This window comes from Orycteropus afer, unplaced genomic scaffold, assembly GCF_000298275.1.
Source record: "Orycteropus afer afer isolate SDZICR_OR568_19922 unplaced genomic scaffold, OryAfe1.0 scaffold00153, whole genome shotgun sequence".
NCBI lineage: Eukaryota > Metazoa > Chordata > Mammalia > Tubulidentata > Orycteropodidae > Orycteropus > Orycteropus afer.
The window spans coordinates 5487978-5508332 of NW_006921740.1; the positions used below are offsets into that span (position 1 = coordinate 5487978).

The window sequence follows — 20355 nt, forward strand, 5'->3', positions numbered from 1 at the left end:
GGAGACCCGGTCCCTCTCGGGAGGGTAACAAGGGAGCCGTCTGAGCACTAGTGACTGGGTTTTACTCCTTTCTCCTGCTCTTCCAGCCTGCTACTCTGTGCTACGCCCGTGCTTACCTTGCTCCCGGAGACCCGGTCCCCCTCAGGAGGGTAACAAGGGAAAGTGTTTAGTGCAGGTCAGTGAGTAAGCACCAGCCCGCCTGTGCTTACCTTGCTCCCGGAGACCCAGTCCCTCTCGGGAGGGTAACAAGGGAGCCGTCTGAGCACTAGTGACTGGGTTTTACCCCTTTCTCCTGCTCTTCCGGCCTGCAACTCTGTGCTACACCCGATGTATATATAATTCCCTTTAAAAATATTTGTAGTGTAGAAGATACTATAAATGAAAGAAAAATGCCAGAGAGGTAGAATAATCAGGGATTGGTAATATTTTTGTAGTATATCAGATGTTAAAAATAAGTTTCAGATTTGCTTGTCATTAAGATTCTCTTGAAATCGTCTGCCCAGGAAGTTAGTGGTGAAAGGAAATGGGAATTACCAGCAATGTTAATTTCAAAACAATTTTTCTCTCATAGATCTTTGCCGCCGTTCACTATCAGAAGACTCTGTAAGTATTACGTTATTGTTAAACCTAAGTTTTATGCTTTAATATAAATTTATTATATATACCTTAATATAAACTTTATACTTTAATATACTTTAAATGTTATACTTTAAACATAAGTATAAAATAGTTCCTTGTACTAATTTATTTTTTGGAATAGTGATGTTTCACTAAATAGAAATCACAGTAGAAGCCCTCTTGATCAGTTAATTGATAAAGTCTGTTAGGTTGAGAATAATGCATTTGGTTGCTAACCAGAAGGTCAGCAGTTCAAACCCATCAGCTACTCTGCAGGAGGAGGATGAGACAATCTACTTCCATAAAGATTTACAGTGTTGGAAACCTTGTGGGGGTCACTGTGAGTCGGAATCAACTCTGCAGTGAGTTATTATTTTCAGAAATCATAATATGAAAATATGTATGTATCTAACAATTTTACCATCAATTCATATAAATACAAGTTCATTCTCCAGTCTTAGAATGTAGGGCTGTGGTCTTTGAGTATGGATCTGCTCTTAGAAATTCCATACATGTTTCTTACATAAGCTAAACATAATCCAACGTACAGTTTCTGATTTTGTTTTCATTAGAGAAGAACTTTATATTAAATACAGTTATGAGCAGTTTCATTACAAAGCCCTTACAGATGTTAACTTCTCATTAGACCTTTTACCATTTTCTGGCTGCTACCTAATTAAACAATAATTTTCTTTAGAAATTTGATTTTATCAGTCTTTCTGAGTATTCATCGTGGGTTTTATTGAAACAAGGCTTTTCACACTCATAGTTCTTTTCTTATTTTAATACTTACTAAGATATTTATCAAACACAACTGGTATAAATAAATTTGGAAACAAACACATCTTGACTTCTGGCTAGCATTCACTAAACAGGTGAGAGCAGGAGTACATTCTGGTGAAAGAACATCACCTCCTAGCCTTGGGCATTTGTTCATTCACTGACTATGGGCATCAGTCACCTTTTTTAGAAAGAATGGAGAATGTAGGTTAGTCTGGAGAGCTGATTAAGAGAGCTGCTTTCATTATAGAATTAGCTCCAGCTTTTGAAATTCTTTGTATAGTGGTAATTAGAAGCTTTTAATCTTTAGAGTTTGGTAGAATTGAGAGTGAAGCATTTATAAAATTAGTTCTAGTGTCTAAGGCATTTGACTGCTAACCAGAAGGCTGGTGGTTCAAACCCACCAGCCACTCCTCAGAAGGAAGGTCAGTAAATCTACTTCTATAGTGATACTGCCTCAGAAATCCAAGGAGGGGTCTCTATGAGTTGGGTCCAGTTCCACAGCAGTGGTTATGAGAAAATTATTTTTCCAAAATGGAAGGATATAATTATTAAAAAAATTTGTAGACTGTTTTTTTTTTTTTTTTTTTTTTTAAGTTTTCTTGAATTTTCAGAGAATTATAATCAATTAATGATATTCCTGAGTTTGTTGCCATGTTCTTCCAGAATCTGTCCTTTGCCATTCTCATTTAAACTACTCTGTTTGGGTGGCAGGTCCTAAATAATTTCAAGGAACTGATTCTAAGGCAAAATTCTTAAAAATTACATGTCTTCTTTAGTGTTAAATATCTTTTATATGTGTAGATAACTTGATAAATATATGGATCATTATGGAGAATTTATAGAAATAGAATTTTTTTTTTTTATCCGTAGGATGGGACTGAGGAAGACCCACAAGCAGAACTGGCCATCATTCATGGTCAGATGGCCTATATTCTCCAGCTTCAGGGTCGTACAGAGGAGGCTTTGCAACTTTACAATCAGATAATAAAACTAAAGTAAGTTATTAAAATTAAGATCCTTTAAAGAAAAGCTTGCATGTGGAAGGAAGCTTTGTTGGTTCCTAGCAATGGGAGTGGAATAGATGGAAAATTGCTAGATAGGTAAGACACAGGTATTGATTTGGGTGAACAGACAGGCAATATAATGAGACAGTAACACTAAGGAAAAGGATGACACACAGTGGTACACAAGAGGTACAAACAACAAAGATAAACACTTTCATATACACAATATGGCATTATTGGTAATAACACATTAATCTACAGGGGGATACATAGGTAGACAGGCTGAATGATCAGGTAAGTGTAGGCAAGAGGGAATATACCCATGACCATATATAAGTTTGGCAGATATATTACTACATACACATTTGTGTGTGCAGTAAGAATGTCCGTATATATAATAGAGCTAATACGGAGCAAAGATGATAACTTCACCACCACAGCCAGCCACTGTGAGGGAGTGAGTTGTTGGGCCTGTGGGTTCAGGGCCATGGTCGCGGGGGACATCAAACACAATTGGCATAACATACGACACACAAACATTTTTCTACATCGTGCTTTGGTGAGTAGAGTCTTAAAAACTTGCAGGTGGCCATGTATGATGCAGTAATTGGTCTCTCTTCATTTGGAGCAAAGAATAATAAAAAACAAGTTCCTTTATAGGGGTGAGATTTCTCTTCAAAGGTTTGTACCTTTTTGACTGTTGCTTGTTGTTCACAGGCCAACAGATGTGGGATTGCTAGCTGTAATTGCAAATAACATCATTACCATTAACAAGGTATGGGAATATCTGTGGCTTTCCTACACTGAAGGCACATTTGCCTTTGTCCTGGGATAGGTGTTCTTTTTCTGTGACAATGAAATTCCAGTCGTAGCAAAATAACAATGGAAACTATTATTCAGTGTTCGTAAGAATGATGATCCTGCAAAATACATTCAAGTAATAAAACCTTTTGGCAGTTGCAGACCCCGAACTTTAAAATCTTTTCTTTTTCCTAGTTTATAATAAATATGTGGATAATCTGTTCATTAGAACAGTTCAAATTGCTTAAACTCTTAGGCTTTGTATATGTGTACATTTTAGATACCTTTTTTATTTAGTGAGTCTGAATGCGAACTTTTCCTTTCCAGTGTTTATTTTTGAAGTATGGGCAGGGTCATTCTTTCTCTACTCTCTTTGTGTGTGTGTGTGTGTGTGTGAGAAATGCTACAAATGTGTATACAGGTATTATTAATTTGCAAGTATTATACTAATCAAATTAACCACCATTTAAAACATTGTTTTGATGGCAAAAGACTTCATATTGAAATTTGAAATTCATATCAGTAGGAAACATGAAAAGTATGTAACATTTGCATTTGTGTTCTTTGGGTGTGCCATTTTTTAGGTACCATCTTATTTTGTCTTCATCTTAAACTGTTTAGGTAGCAGTACTTCCTTCTACTTAATAGCTATACAATCTGAGACTGAAAGGAATTAAGTAATTTATATAAGGTCACAGCTGGTAAGGTAGGAGCTCTGGTAGCGTAGTGCCTAAGGCACTTGACTGCTAAGCAGAAGGCTGGTGGTTCAAACCCACCAGCCACTCCTCGGAAGGAAGATGGGGCAATCTACTTCCGTACCGATACTGCCTCGGAAACCCAAGGAGGGGTCGCTATGAGTTGGTCCGACCCGACGGCACATAACAACAACAGCTGGTAAGGGGTGGAACTTAGATTCAGATTTCAAAGCTTGCTTCTTCCACTCCTTGGTACCCTTCTCCTCCTAGAGCAGAAATGCACAGGGCTCCTCAGATGTGGGGTAAGGGCATTAAAAAACCCCACTGCCATTGAGTTGATTCTGACTCACAGTAGCTTTATAGGACAGAGTAGAACTGCCTCATAGGGTTTCTAAGGCTGTAAAGCTTTATGGAAATAGACTGCCTTCTCTTTCTCCTGTGGAACAGTTGGTGGGTTTGAACTGCTGGCCTTTTGATTAGCAGCCAAATATTTTAACCATCATGCCTCCAGAGCTTTAGTGCCTAGGGCATTTGACTGCTAACCAGAAAGCTGGCGGTTCAAACCCACCAGCCACTCCTTGGAAGGAAGACTGGGCAATCTACTTCTGTAGAGATAACCGCCTTGGAAACCCAGGGAGGGGGTCGCTATGAGTCAGATTCAACTTGAGACCGGTGAGTTTGGTTTTAAGGGTGAATAGTAATTATGGGATGTTGCAGGCAATGTTTTTAGATTTCCAAAGATTGATGTTGCCATCTAAGTCTGTGCTTATGAATTATTTGAAATGCCAGTCAGTCTTTTCATGTGACATATATGCATTGGTGGGGAGGAGAGTGTGTGAAATTCTAAATATCTCAATCTTAAGCTTTCTTCAGTCAGCAGATACTCTGATTTATTTGTTCCAAATAGTGCTGGATATAGTAGTGCTACAAAAGAAAAAGGAAACATGCTCTTGATCATTACATGATATACAATTTCAGTCTAAATAAAAATTGTACATGCATAAGTTTTTTTTGTCTATATATATCATAACTACAGTATTTGGTGAAGGTCAGATCTCTAGGTTTGCAAATTAAGCTGACCCTTGAAGGAGCATTGCAGTTTGAAGGTTAAGCAACAGCATAAGCAAATGTACATATGAGGAATTGAAGAAATATTTATGACTTGTAGGGGGAAAGTAAGAAAACATATTAGAAGGTATATACATGCTGGCGGGAGCTCTGGTAGCATAGTGGCTAAGACACTTCTCTGCTAACCAGACGGCTGGTGGTTCAAACCCACCAGCCACTCCTCGGAAGGAAGGCTGGGCAATCCTACTTCCGTAGTGATACTGCCTCGGAAACCCAAGGAGGGGTCGCTATGAGTCAGGGCCGACTCGACGGCACATAACAACAACAACAACATACATGCTGGCTAGTAAGAAACAGATTAAATTGAGTGATAAGTTATGGAAGGTCTTGAAAATAAATTTTTGAATAATAAAGTACCATAATAGCAAAGTTTAAGAAAGTCTGCTTGTGACCTGCATGATAAATTGAATTGTTAAAATAGTGACATAGGAGAATCAACTAGGAATATGGTTTCTTGAGGATTCATTTGTATGAAAGCCAGTTTTTTGTGTTTTTTTTTTTTTTTTTTTAATTTTATTTTTTAAATTGTGATTTGGGTGAAAGTTTCCAGGGCACATTCATTTTCCATACAACAGTTCATACACATTCTGTTTCATGACATTTATTGCAATCCTGATTTCCCATGGTTGATTGTTCTAAGGGTGTGGCTACCAGATATAATTGTTCACCTTATATACCTGTATATTGTTTGGGGAAAACCAGTTTCTTACTGTACATCAAAATAATTTCACATTAGTTTAGAGGTTTACACTCTGAAAAATAATTTATTTAGAATTTCTTCTTTGCTAACATTTAGTCTTAAACCTGGTAGAAGATGTAGTTTAAAAAACACAGTGTTGTTGTTAGGTGTCAAGCTGGTTCCAACTCAGAGCAACCGTACATGAAACAGAACAAAACACTACCCCATCCTGCTCCATCCTCACAACTGTTCCTGTGCTTGACCCCATTATTGAAGCCATTGTGTCAGTCTGTCTCATTGAGGGTCTACCTATTTTTTGCTGAACCTATATTTTACCAAGCATGAGGTCTTTCTCCAAGGAGTGGTCCCTCTTGGTAACATGTTCAAAGTGTAAGATAAAGTGTCACCATCCTGGCTTCTAAGAAGCGTTCCAGCTATACTTCATCTAAGACAGATTTCTTTGTTCTTCTTGCAGTCCACGGTATGTTCAGTATTCTTTGTGAACATCATAGTTCAAAGTTAAAAATTCTCCTTTGGCCTGCCTTATTCATTGTGCAGTGTTTGCATGCATATGCATGTAAGGTGATACCTTGGCTTGAGTCAGGCACACCTTAGCTTTCAAAGTGATGTCTGATTTTAACACTTTAAAGAGGTCTTTTGCAGCAGATTTGCCCAATGCAATATGTCCTTTGACTTCTTGACTGCTGCTTCCAATGGGTTTTGATTTTGGATCAAAGTAAAAGGATGTCCTTGACAACTTTAATCTTTTCTCCATTTATCAAGTTGTTGCATATTGGTCCAGTTTTGAGGATTTTTGCATTCTTTATGTAGAGGTGTAATTCATACTGAAGGCTGTAGTCTTGATTTTAATGAGTAACTGCTTCAGATCCTCTTTGCTTTCAGCAGCAGTTTTGTATCATCTGCGTATTGAGGATTATTAATGACTTTTCCTCCAATTCTGATGCCGTATTTTCCATATTATCTGGTTTCTCAGATTATTTGCTTAGCTTACAGATTGACTAAGTATGGTGAAAGGATACAACCCTGATAACATCTTTCTTGGTTTTAAACCACACGGTATCCCCTTGTTCTGTTCAAACGACTGCCTCTTGGTCAGTATACAGGTTCCTCATGAGCACAGTTAAGTGTTCTGGATTTTCCGTTCTTCACAATATTATCCATAATTTGTTATGCACATGATCAAATGAATTTTACAAAGTTAATAAAGCACAAGTAAACATCTTTTTGGTATTCTCTGCTTTTAGCCAAGGTCCATCTATCATCAAAAATGATATCCCTCAACCTATGCCCTCTTCTGAATCTGGCTTGAATTTCTGGCAGTTCCCTGCTTATATATTGCTGCAACTGTATTTGAATTATTTTCCACAAAATTCTACTTGTGTGTGACATTAATGATACTGTTTGATAATCTCTGCATTCGGTTGGATCACCTTTCTTTGGAATGGGCAAACTATGGATCTATTCCAGTTGGTTGTCCAGAGAGCTGTCTTCCAAGTTTTTTTAAATAGACAGGTGAGCACTTCCAGCATTGCATCCATTTGTTGAAACATCTGATTTAGTATTCTGTCAATTCCTGCAGGCTTGCCTTTCGCCAGTACCTTCAGTGCTGCTTAGACTTCTTCCTTTAATACCATTGGTTTTTGATCATATGCTACTTCCCAAAACGGTTGAACATCGATCACTTCTTTTTGGCACAATGACTCTATTCCTTCCATTTTCTTTGGATGTTTCCTGTGTCATTTAATATTTTACCCATAGAATCTTTTAGTATTGCAAATCAAGGCTCAGGTTTTTTCTTTTTTTTCAGCGTAGGAAATTCTGATCATGTTCTTCTCTTCTGGTTTTCTAACTCTAGTTCTTTGCACCTTTCATTAAAACACTGTCTTCTCGAGTCACCCTTTGAAATCTTATGTTCAGCTTTTACTTCATCATTTCGTCCATTCATCTTAGCTACTCTGTTGAATAGCAAGTTTCATGGTCTCTTCTGACATCCACTTTAGTCTTTTCTTTCTTTCCTACCTTTTTAATGATCTTTTGCTTTCTCATGTGTGATGTTCTTGATGTCATCCCACAACTCATCTGGTCTTTGATCCTTAGAGTTTAGTGTATCTATTCTTCAGATGATCTCTAAACTCAGGTGGGATGTACTTAAGGTTGTATTTTGGCTCTCGTGGACTTATTTTAATTTTTTTTCTGGTTCACCTTGAACTTGCATATGAGCAATTGCGATCTCTTCCACAATCACCCCCTGGCCTGGTTCTGACTGATGATACTGAGCGTGTCCATCATCTCCTTCCACAGTTGTACTCAGTTTGATTTCTGGGTATTCCATCTGACAGGGTCCATGTGTATAATCCCCATTTATGTTGAAAGAAGGTATTTGCAATGAAAAAAGTTGTTAAGTCTTGCTAACTTCTATCATGCAATCTCTGGCATCATTTCTGGTTCCAAGGCTATGTTTCCCAGCTACTGATCTGTCTTGTTTGTTTCCAACTTTTGCATTCCTGTCACCAGTAATTATTAATGCATCTTGATTGCATGTTTGGTCAATTTCAGACTGCAGAAGTTGATAAAAATCATCAGTTTCTTTGTCTTTGTCTTTAGTAATTGGTGCATAGATCTGAATAATAGTCACATTAACTACTCTTCCTTGTATGTGTATGGGTATTATCCTATCACTTGTTTAATCTTTTCACACATATAAGTAGAAAGTAAAATGTACAGAAACTGTCAAAACGGGGTTAGATTGAGAGAGAGATACACACACATTTGGTAGATTTGAATTACAGAGGTTTTGTTTACTTCTGTGAATAATAAACCTAACACAAACGTGTATGTGTCTTAGGAGTTTAGATACCCCAACCAGGTAGATACTCTCTCAAGCTTTTTTGTCATGTTTATATAAAACAACTAAATGAAAGAATGATGAGAGCTTGAAATGTTAACAAAATTGAAGTCTGAGATAACTATTAATGATGGATGAATTTTTATCTTCTTTGTCAGGACCAAAATGTCTTTGACTCTAAGAAGAAGGTGAAATTAACCAATGCTGAGGGAGTAGAATTTAAGCTTTCCAAGAAACAACTACAAGCTATAGAATTTAACAAAGCTTTGCTTGCTATGTACACAAACCAGGTAGGTAATAGACCTCTGGTTCCTTTGCCAGACCTTTTAGAATACGGCATATTGGGTGTAATAGGTTTATTAGGCCAGCCTGCTTATATTCTCTATATTCTTTTGTCTTAAACATGTATGTGTTAGTTCCTTCTTCAGATGTCCTAGATCAGATTTTATTAGACAAGTAATTTACCCAATTCTTTGTAAGGGTTCAGAGCTGATTACTTTTCAGGAAAAAACAGTATTCACAACTTTAAATGAAATGATTTTCTATGTTACTTTTAATCTTTCTGGATTTAAAGAACATAAGAATTATCAAAGATGCTGGTCATGATTATAGATTTAAGACCCATTTTGCAGAATCACATCAAGTTATGGGTGTTACAGAAGGCAATTCTAATTCTGATACACATTAATTCTAATTTCATATATTTCTAGGATAGAGATTTTCAGTGGGAGAGTGAGAGGTAGTAATATTTTTCGTTGTATATAAGTGAGTCAAGTTATTCTTAAAAACTTTAGCAAGAAACACCAATGTGTTTAAGTGAAAATAAGTTAAAATATTTTGTTTTAAACCAAATACTTATTCTTTATGCATGCTTGGTTTTATAAACAATCCTGGAATTAAAGCATTCAAGTGAATATTTCAAACTTGTCCTTTACTAAGTGCTTTTAGAATTCATAGTTTAAATTCAGTAGATGGAAACTTTTTAAGTAGGAAAAAATTCCAGTAAGATTCTATAAACCACCTCTCTTAAACCCTAGGTACTTTTTCACTTTTTTTTTTTTTTCCAACTGATTTTCCTCTTTTTACTGCCCTCATCCTTCTTTCCTTTTGGGTCATTTAGTGTTTAATTAACTAGCTTATTTTGTTATTTTTCATGGGTAAAAACCAATGTCTTTTAGGCAGAACAATGCCGCAAAATATCCTCCAGTTTACAGTCCCAGAGTCCTGAGCATCTCCTGCCTGTGTTAATCCAGGCTGCCCAGCTTTGCCGTGAAAAGCAGCACATGAAAGCAATAGAATTACTTCAGGTAAAGAAATTACTTGAATTTTATTAAGGTGTTAGGCAGTTGCAATCATATTTCATTTTTATTATACTATAATAATCTACAGGAGCTCTGGTAGTATAGTGGCTAAGGCACTGACTGCTAACCAGAAGGCTGGCGGTTCAAACCCATCAGCCACTCCTCGGAAGGAAGATGGGGCATCTACTTCCGTAGTGATACTGCCTTGGAAACCCAAGGAGGGGTTGCTATGAGTCAGGTCTGACTCGATGGCACATAACAACAACAACAACAACAATAATAATCTACAAGCTTTCGATGTGAAGATTGATATGTATTGTACCATTGGCACATTCCATAGTGCCACTTTGGTTTAGTTAATTCCTGTATTATAGCTTTGTTGTTTTATGTAAATTTGCATTATATAAATATTTTGCACAAAACCTAAAAATGCTGTTCATTTGGAAGTCATTTCAGATGAGTTAGAAGTTTGTGTTAGGCTTGTCATGGCAGAGCATGATTATGCCTTTTTCAGCAATGATAACCAGTAAAGTATGCTCCGAGTCACCAGACAATTAGGGAGATACTGACAACAGAGATGGGCAATTAGATTACATGTCTGATTTTCTTGAGGGTAGACTATGCTGGAAGGTTGGACAAGATAAAATTAGGACCATCCTGAGGGGCAAAATTACCTAGCAAGGACCATCAATTGAGAAGACATCATTTATTTGAGGATCTTCCTTTAAAAAAAAAGAAAAACTCTGTGTAATTATCTTAATTAGTATTTCCTTACTAGTGAAGTCTAGGTAACTTGAGATTATTCACTAATCTTCAGAGCAGACTTAAAACATGGTAGGTACTAAATAACGTTTTTGTTAAAATTTTGATCTAAAACCAGAAGTTTAATCTTTTAATGCTACATTTAAAATTTTAGATGGCTGAGATCAGTGATTATAATGTATATAGAGTTGTATAAATTAAATGTCTTTTTTCCTTCAACTAAAAAACTTAGGAATTTTCAGATCAGCATCCAGAAAATGCAGCTGAAATCAAACTGACCATGGCACAACTGAAAATTTCCCAAGGTATTACTGATGATTTTCATCATGATTAAAATGTCACTGTAATTGAAACATATGGTGTAATGATTCTGAAGTAGTTGTGGACAATGTCATATTTCAATTTTTATGTACTGGTGAAGCATTATTACTGGTCTGTTAAACATTAAGCTAGACTCTGATCTCCAACAGATTTAGTAGTGAGTGAGTTGGCCTTTTTTTAGACTATTCCTAAATTGTTAGAATGACTCTCAGTTTATACCTTGAAAGCTTGTAGAGGCAAAGGTATCCTCTGTTCCAAAAGGCAGTACATAGTCAGATACCCCGTGTATGTCATGTATAGAAATGCTAATATCTGTTACTTTGTGTGCAATAAGGGTTTACTTTGCATCCCCACCCCACCCCCAGCTGCCATTGAGTTGATTCCAACTCATAGCACCTTTATAGGACAGAGTAGAAGTGCCCCAGTGGATTTCCAAGGCTGTAAATCTTTAGAGAAGCAGACTGCCTGATCTGTCTCCCATGGAGTGACTGGTGGGTTCAGACCACGAACCTTTTGGTTAGCAGCCAAATGCTTTAACTACTACTGCACCATCAGTGCTTCTTACTTTGCATCTCAGTTTTCAGAATTTCTAAGCCCCTTAATCCTCATTTATACTTGCTACCTGTATCTTTGAGTGGAAAAGACTAGGGATTTTAATGAGAACTGACATTGAGTTACTTAGAGCTGTGTTGTTCAGTATGGTAGCTACTAGCCATATGTAGCTATTTTAAGTTAATTAAAAGTAAATTTGCAATTCACTTCTTCAGTTACACTAGCCCCATTTCAGAAGCTTGCCCAGTAACCGCATGTGACTGGTGACTGTGGTGTTGAATAGGGCGAGATAGGGCATTTCCATCATCACAGAAAGTTCTGTTAAGCAGCCTTGATGAACATCATGTTTTCTCAATGAGCCAATAATTGTCTTCTGGGGGTAAACGGGATTGAAAAAAAAATAGTGCAATGGCATGTCTCTACAGAGCCACAGTATATAAATAGAATGCAGTATATATTTGATACTCAGATTTCAATGGGGGAGTTTGACAATTAGGAAAAAAGTTTATAGACTCCTTAATGAAGTGCTACTGTAAACAAGGTTGGTTGAGAAACACTGCTAGGTTCCCTGATACTCCATTTTCACACCTTCCCTTCTTTGTCTTGTCTTCTTTCTCCTCACCCTTCTTTTCCTTGCCCTCCCTCTCCTTTCCTCCTCTGTTTTTCAGTTTATTTTTGAAAGGATTATGTATTGTCCTGAAATATTAGAAAAGAGCCTGTTTTTGTTTTCATTTTCTAGAGACTTTTGTAGTTTTGTTAAGTATCTGAGGTTCACAATGAGAAGAAAATCAGAATTTTAACCTCATAGGAAATTTTTCATTGTACTAGTGTCTGCCGTGACATATTCCAAGAGAGAGACCCCCACCTTCAAGTTACAGTTTGAAAAAGGAGAAATAGAACTCAACAGGCTGGGAGTTAAGATTTGCTCTGGTAGTAATTTTTCCATTTGTGAGCTTAAATCGAGCAAAGCATATTATTTCTTTGGAATTCAATTTCCGTACCTGTAAAATAAGTAAACGGGAAATCTTGTATATTAGAGATGTTATAAAATGACATGTATCTTTGCTTTCTTAAGTAGTAAGAAGAAATAGAATTCCTTGTATTTTTTTCATAATACACATTCTACAGTGTGATGCTGAATTTGTTTTTAATTTCTTAAGGTAATATTTCCAAAGCATGTCTAATACTGAGAAGCATAGAGGAGTTAAAGCATAAACCAGGCATGGTAAGTTTGTAACTAAAACTTTATAAGCCTTAAGAAATAATGGAATTGATAGTCCATTGGTATTTTGGTGTTTTTTTAAAAATTTCTACTTATTTCTTTGTGGTTCAAATCCACCAGCCACTCCTCAGGAGGAAGGTTGGGCAATCTACTTCCGTAATGATACTGCCTCGGCATCCCAAGGAGGAGCTGCTATGACTCGAGGCCAACTCGACGGCACATAACAACTCATTTCTTTAGATGTTTATGTAATGTAGGAATAGTAGTTAAAATAATAGCAATTACAATGTAGCATAAGTTTAATTAATTTTATGTTTTGCACTGATTTATTATTTATTGAAATGTGCCAAACCAAAAAAACCAAACGTACTGCTATTGAGTCAGATCCAACTCATAAGCGATCCCTCCTTGGGTTTCTGAGGCAGTATCTCTACAGAAGTAGGTTGCCCAATCGTCCTTCCGAGGAGTGGTTGGTGGGTTTGAACTGCCAGCCTTCTGGTTAGAAGTCAAGTGCCTTAGGCACTATACCACCAGTGCTCCCTCAGATGTGCCAGGACTTGCCTTATTAACTAAAAGCCAACCTTACATAACCTAAGATGTGTACAGGGAATTTCTTAGCCTAAATTGTTATATCACACCTTCAGTGTGATTTCTTTGAGTTAAAATGAATTTAGTAATAGGGACCAATAAGTTTTGTTTTTTAGTTCTCTACTGATTACTCAAGCACCATTGATTTAGATCACTAGTACAGCTGTGAAGGCATCTGTTTCTCAGTAGAGACTAATTCTGTAGTGGTGATACGTGATACGATCTTTTGGGACTGTTTTATTCATGTTTGTATCCTCTAGCACAGCTTGTTGTAATTGGCATTCAGTAAATGTGTAATAATAATATGCTAGTGCTTTCCTTTTAAAAGAATCATGTTTTAAGGACTGGGCTATAATAATTACATGTTAGAATCATATCAAATAACAGAAGACCAGGTAATTAGATATTAAAAACATTTTGTTTTCAGCCAACATGTAGCTGAAATCTTTCAAGAGGTTTATCCATTTCATCTAGGTTACAGAATTTATTGGCATGGAGTTATTAATAATATTCCCTAATTATCCTTTTACTATCTATAGAATCTATCTTATTCTTTATACCAATTATTTGTCTTCTCTTTTCCTGATTACTCTAACTAGAGGTTTATCCCTTTTATTGACCTTCTCAAAGATCCAGTCTCTTGTTTCCTTTCTTGCCCCACTCCTGCTGTTCTTCCTCTTCTCACTACAATCCAGCCACGTGGGCCTCCTTGCTATCCCTCAGACATACTGGGCAAGCTTTGTTTCTGACTCTATTTTAAACTCATGCAGTATGCATCTCACCGTATGAGTTCAACCACACTAGTCTATACCTCAGTGATCACACACTTGAATGTCTAACAATGTCTTATTGTATAAAAGTTTCTAAGCATTTATCCTCAACTCTAAACTTGACTTGTTGAGGACTAATAGCAAACCATTTATGGACAGACATTGGCATGTCTTTGAGTAGTAATACCCTAGAAAGGTATTACTACTACACTTTGAGTAGTAATACCCTAGAAAGTTATATGTTACAGATAACTGCTCTGTATTTACAAAACACTGTTCAGTTATTCATGGTGTTTTTTGGAATAAAGTTATGCTCCTTAAAGATAGTACTTTTGTGATGAATTAGGAACTGGCAGAGAGTCAAGTGTTTTTCATTTTTCAAAAGTTTATTCTAAACAAATATGAACCCCTTTGTAAATACAATACTGAGTTGTCAATGAAAGCAAACATGGGTATAGGGACGGATAGATGGGTGAACAAGCTAAACAATTATGTATGTCTAAATGGAGAGTGTATCCAAGATCATATACAGGGTTGGCATACAATGGGCCTCTCGAAGAGTATGAAGGGATGGACACTGGGAGGAGGTAACTATGGGGAGGAAGTGGGAGGGGAGCTGCTGCATTGTAAATTTTGGTCAATGACATGAGACAAAGTATATGTGAACTGCTGTATGAAAAGTGAATTTACTCTGTAAATCTTCACCCAAATCCTAATAAAAAAAAAAAAAGTTTGGGGGAAAAAAAAAAAGTTTATTCTAGGATTGAATGGGAATTTTTTTCATTCGTTGTTCATTCATTTCGCTGGGTAGGTGTCTGCATTAGTGACCATGTACAGCCATGAGGAAGATATTGACAGTGCAATTGAAGTCTTCACACAAGCTATCCAGTGGTATCAAAATCATCAGGTAGGTAGAGTAATAATATGTTAGGATATTTTTACATAAAAGTAAAAACTACAGTAGTGGACTCAAAATATAAGTAACACTATCAAGAAAATGGAGTGCTATTAAATTGTCAAATCCATCTTTTAAAGTTGGTGTGCTGTTGAGTTGATTCTGACTTATAGTGACCCTATAAAGACAGTAGAACTGCCCCATAGGGTTTCCTAGGTTATAATCTTTATACAAGCAGGTCATCAGATCTTTTCTCCCATGGAGTCATTAGCGAGTTCGAACCACTGACCTTTCAGTTAACAGCTGAATGCTTAAGAATTGTACCACCAGGGCTCCTTCTTAATAAATAAAGTTACTGGAAATGTTATGTTTGGTATGGTGGAGGGTTGATGAAAGAGGGGAAGACCCTCAACAAGATGGATTGACATAGTGGCTGCAGTGATGGGCTCAAGTATAGGAAGGGATATGGAGCTGGCGTGGGACCAGGCAGTGTTTTGTTCTACCATGCATAGGGTCACTATGAGTCGGAGACTACTCGATGGCACCTAACAACAAGAGGAAATAAGTAGTGGCTGCAACATGAGGAGAAAAATAGCTCAGTGGAGTTTTGAAGCTTTTTCCTGTGTGTATATATTCTTAAGAAATAAGAACGGTATTAGGGCATGATTGTATACAAGAGAATTCAACTTAGGTGGCTGAAGAGCCCATGGATATAATTGGGCTCAGTAATTGGTACAGTAATGTGTAATTATAGAACAGTAATACATGGGAAAATTACATGTTGTGTCTACATCTAATAGGAACGTCTTCATTTTTCCCAGTGTGAGTCTCAGTGTAGGGAGTAGCTAACTTACGGACACGCATACATATACACTTATGGCATTTGTACGGTTAGCACTGTTGACATCGGAGGGACATCAGTGTTCTGGGAGGTGCTATGTTAAATTAGTGTTTGAAAACTTGTGATTATGGGGGATTCTAGTTGTAGATAACCTGAATACAGATGAGTTGTGTTCCAAATTCATAAATTGGTGATCACTTGTATTAATTTGTCTAACTGCTCCCTCCCTGTTTATAATTTTGCTGTTGTTATTGCAGGCATTCAGTAAAATTTAAGATCAGGAATTTAATGGATAGGTCCATTTAAAAAGTCTAATGAATATAAATTTATTGACTTGATAAATATTTAGCCTAAAATCTTTTCTTCCCCCCTTCTTTTTTTAAACCTGTAGCCCAAATCTTCTGCTCATTTGTCCTTGATAAGAGAAGCTGCAAACTTCAAACTCAAATATGGGCGGAAGAAGGAGGCAATTAGTGATCTAGAACAGCTGTGGAAGTAAGCTCTGAAAGGTGGAAGCATAGAAGTCTGATGTCATTGCTGTTATTTAATATGTGGAAGTGATTATACTTTTAATGTTTGGCTTTCTCCAGTTTTATTGAACTCTTTAGTAACTTTCTTATTTCTTCTTTCAGACAGAATCCAAAGGATATCCATACCCTGGCACAGCTCATTTCTGCTTACTCACTTGTAGATCCGGAGAAAGCAAAAGTGTATCCTTTTGGTTGAACCTGGATCACAGGTGTTGCTGCAGCAAACGGGGAGGGTGGGTGCTCAGCAGCCACAAGTCAGACCTTCCCTGTGAGTAAGCCTGTGCTTTATGAGCTTGATAACTGTTTTGGAATGGAGTTTTTATTAAGCTGCCATCTTGAAGTACATCACTGAGTTAAGGAATAAATGATTAGCATATGACTCCTTTTTCAAGTTCTCCTTTAAGAATGTGTGATATGTAATTGGCATTACAACCTCTTGGTTTGTTACTCTGTAGAAGATTAAAGAAATTTTTTTTTTTTCGCTTTTGATAAAGAGCATCAAAAAACGTTGTCTTTTCTGTTGGTATAGGTAAATTGGCAGACGTAATGTATGTTGTATTCCTAAACTCCTGTTCTATCCCAGTCTTAGTAAACACTTGCCTTCGTCGGATAGTATGTCTCTGAAAGTAGATGTTGAGGCTCTTGAAAATTCTCCTGGTGCTACGTACATACGGAAGAAGGGCGGAAAAGTTGCTGGTGATAATCAACCAAAGGAACAAGGGTAATCCTATTGCAATGCACACTAATACAGAGATCAAAAAAAATATTTTTAAAAATTTATTTGAAATTATATAATGAGTAAAATATAACATTCTTATAGAAATTCTATATGAATCCAGTTGAAGTTCTTTTAGTTTTTTTTCCCCTTCTCTTTTGCTCTGTCCAGCATAGTTCCCCCTCAGCCTACCCAGAATCAGCTTCTGGTATGTAGTATGTATACTGTCAGATCTTTTTCTTTGTGTGTATATACAGAGACTGTTTAGAATCATTTTCCTTATATTGGTATAATTAGCAAATTTGTTTGTTTTTACATAAGTGGGATTATCTTGTACTTCTGTTTCCAACTTGCTTTCTTTCACCTAGTAAGTCTTGGAGGCCTTTCTGTGTTACTTAAAGATAGCCATATTTCATTTTCCTTATGCATAATGTTCCATATGCTGGATGTACCCTACTTTATTTACCTGTAAGTGATTGATGTACCTCTGCTATTTCTGAACCAACATTGAGATGGTTTATTTTGCTGCTTTGGAGGAAAAGTTAGCCAGGTTCATTAACTTTTAAGAAGTCAAGTTCTAATTCTCTGATTCTTTCACCTTGTCATCTCAAAAACACAGAATCAGAGGCCTGCAGTATAACATAAGATCCTGTTATTAGATGAATAGAGCATGGAAGTGATGATGCATTCCCAGTTTTTTGGCTTTCAGAATTTTTTGCTAGTATCTCCTCTTTTGAAATGTAAATTTTTTTCTAACGTAAAAAGTATCAGCAATAGTATATGACTGACATAAACTCTGTTTGATAAACATTATCATCCTCATAATAGATTTTTAAAATGTTATTAAGGAGTTAGATAGAGTCTCAAACATGTACATTGTTCCAAATTTCATGTCATCATATTCCAGTTTCAGACCTTCTCAGAAACCCCAAAAGAAAATGAATTCAAGCTTAGAACTTAAATGAGTTTTCAAATAATGCAGATTTTTGTAGTCCACTTAATGGGTTTTCAGTATTTTTTTTTAATTTCAAAATAGAGTTGGACAATTAGTTATAACACACAGTTCTTTTTTAATTCCTTCATTTAATCTTCTGTTTGCTTAGACGATCATTAAGAAGCACACTGACTTTTAAGCTTTTTGAATACAGTGTTTTCATTAGACATTTTTATTAATGCTCTTTATTTTATACTACTCCTTGGCTGCAAAGGTTTTGTTTTGTTTGAATAAATAGTATGGGCTAGATTTATGTTAGTTGATGACCCTCCCTCCCCCCAAAAAAACTCCACAAATCATGGTCCTTGCCCCAAAGAGATTTACATTCACATTTAACAGAGAAACAGATACTTAAATAGACATTGCAGTAAGTGTTGTACATGTTGTATGATTGCTCAGGGGACAGAGGGGCACACCAGAGGGAACAGTCAGTGTTTCCTGGGGACAGTGGAAGAAGGAAAGACTTCATGGAGGAGGTATTTGTGTGAACCTAAGGAAGATGAGAATGAGGTACCAAAATGTAAGCAAAGGCATAAAAGTAAGAAATGATAGAGAACCTTTGAGAAATTGCATGTATAGCAGTGCAGTATGATTTGTGAGGAGATAAATTTGAAAGATTTGCATAGTCTGGGTGAGAGATGAGACACTGTAAATTACATCTTTCATTCTTAAGGTGCCCTGAAAGAACTTTCATATCTTCCTCTTTTCACTGTTAATAGATTCTCACTGTAGCTATTAGGAGTTGTTTTGAAGTGTTTTCTTGATTTCTGTATATATCCTTTTCTGTCACTTCTTTTCCTTTGTAAGTAGACTTAATAAAAACCAAAAAAACCAAACTCACTGCTATCAAGTCAGATCTGACTCATAGCGACCCCTTCTTGGGTTTCAGGCAGTATCACTGTAGAAGTAGATTGCCCAGTCTTCCTTCCAAGGATTGGCTGGTGGGTTTGAACCACCAGCCTTCTGGTTAGCAGTCAAATGCCTTAGGCACTATGCCACCAGAGCTCCTTACTTAACAATAAGGTTTTCTTGTTTTAAAAATTTAATAAATTCATGAGGTTCAGAATAATAAGAGTGCAGAATAAAAAGTTTTGTACCACTATACCCAGCTGCCTGTTGCTTGTCTTGTGTATGCTTCCAGAGACATTTATGTCTCCCATCCAAATACTAACCAGGCCCAACCCTGCTTAGCTTCCGAGATCAGACGAGATCGGGCGTGTTCAGGGTGGTATGGTCTTAGACAGACATATTTATGTGTACTATACCCACAGGTGTTCTTCTGGAAAAGAGTTTATCTATTCTCTAAGGTCTTGCCAAACAAAGGATAATTTGTCACAGTGTTAAAGATTTTCTTCCATGTGCAAAATTCTTACCTATCAACAAAGACTTGTATGTATGTCACCTAGATTATTTACAATGTAAATATTGTCTTTTTCTGTAAATAGTTGTCACTTTTCTTTTAAAACTACCTTTCACAAACAATAGTACCTGAAGCTTGAATGGATTTAACCTCAATTAATAGCCAACTCGTTAATTAGTTTTTGGTGAGCAGGCACTAAGTCTGAAATGTCTGTGATAAGTACCCTGCTCACCCTTTGCATATACTTAATCCTCTTTTAATATTTTGTTATGATAATGGTAATGATTTTTCTTCTCTTTATAGCCAAGGAGATTTGAAAAAGAAGAAGAAGAAAAAGAAGGGTAAGGTTTTTTTTTTCCTTTTAATTTTTAGATTCTTTTCTACATAATAAAAGCTTGAGTTTGGCCCTATAGAGAGAGATCTTTTTTTTTTTTTAAATGTGATTTGGGTGAAAGTTTACAGAACAAATTCATTTTCTATACAGGAGTTTACATACACTTTGTCTCATTATATTGACTGTAATCTCCCACAATGCAACAGCTTCCCTCGCACTTCCTCCCCATAGCTACCTGTTCTCTGTGTTCTTCCCTCCCATGCACTCCTCCCCCCCGTGCTGTCTCCCTGTGCATACACAGCCCTTTTATTCTCCCACGACTGATCTCTCCAAGGAATGTATATACCTAATGTAAATGTTCAGCTCATATGCCTGTCTTTGTTTGGCTGGCAGCCACAGGAGTGGATTCAATTCCAGACCTGAAGGCAGTGAGGGGCCATAGTCTCAGGGGTTCTACCAGGCTCTATCTGACCAGCAAATCTGGTCCCTTTTTTTTTTTTTTTTTTAAGATTTTGAGTTTTGTTCCACATTGTTCTCTCACTCTATCCAGGATCTCCCACATAGATCCCCCCTGAGTGTTTGACAGTGGTAGCCAG

The 20355-nt window shown here is 36.7% G+C and overlaps 1 protein-coding gene across 1 annotated transcript in view; it reads left to right on the forward strand.

Moving 5' to 3' along the window:
• The window catches only part of SRP72 (signal recognition particle 72), a 34714-nt gene that overhangs the window by 10865 nt on the left and 3494 nt on the right, over window positions 1–20355 (forward strand). Inside the window, exons 6-17 of the mRNA XM_007946220.2 lie at window positions 572–603; window positions 2272–2396; window positions 3123–3180; window positions 8733–8864; window positions 9753–9881; window positions 10870–10942; window positions 12671–12735; window positions 14902–14997; window positions 16218–16321; window positions 16459–16536; window positions 16940–17077; window positions 19729–19766. Coding sequence (XP_007944411.1) covers window positions 572–603; window positions 2272–2396; window positions 3123–3180; window positions 8733–8864; window positions 9753–9881; window positions 10870–10942; window positions 12671–12735; window positions 14902–14997; window positions 16218–16321; window positions 16459–16536; window positions 16940–17077; window positions 19729–19766 — 1068 coding nt within the window. The remainder of the gene's footprint in view (window positions 1–571; window positions 604–2271; window positions 2397–3122; window positions 3181–8732; window positions 8865–9752; window positions 9882–10869; window positions 10943–12670; window positions 12736–14901; window positions 14998–16217; window positions 16322–16458; window positions 16537–16939; window positions 17078–19728; window positions 19767–20355) is intronic.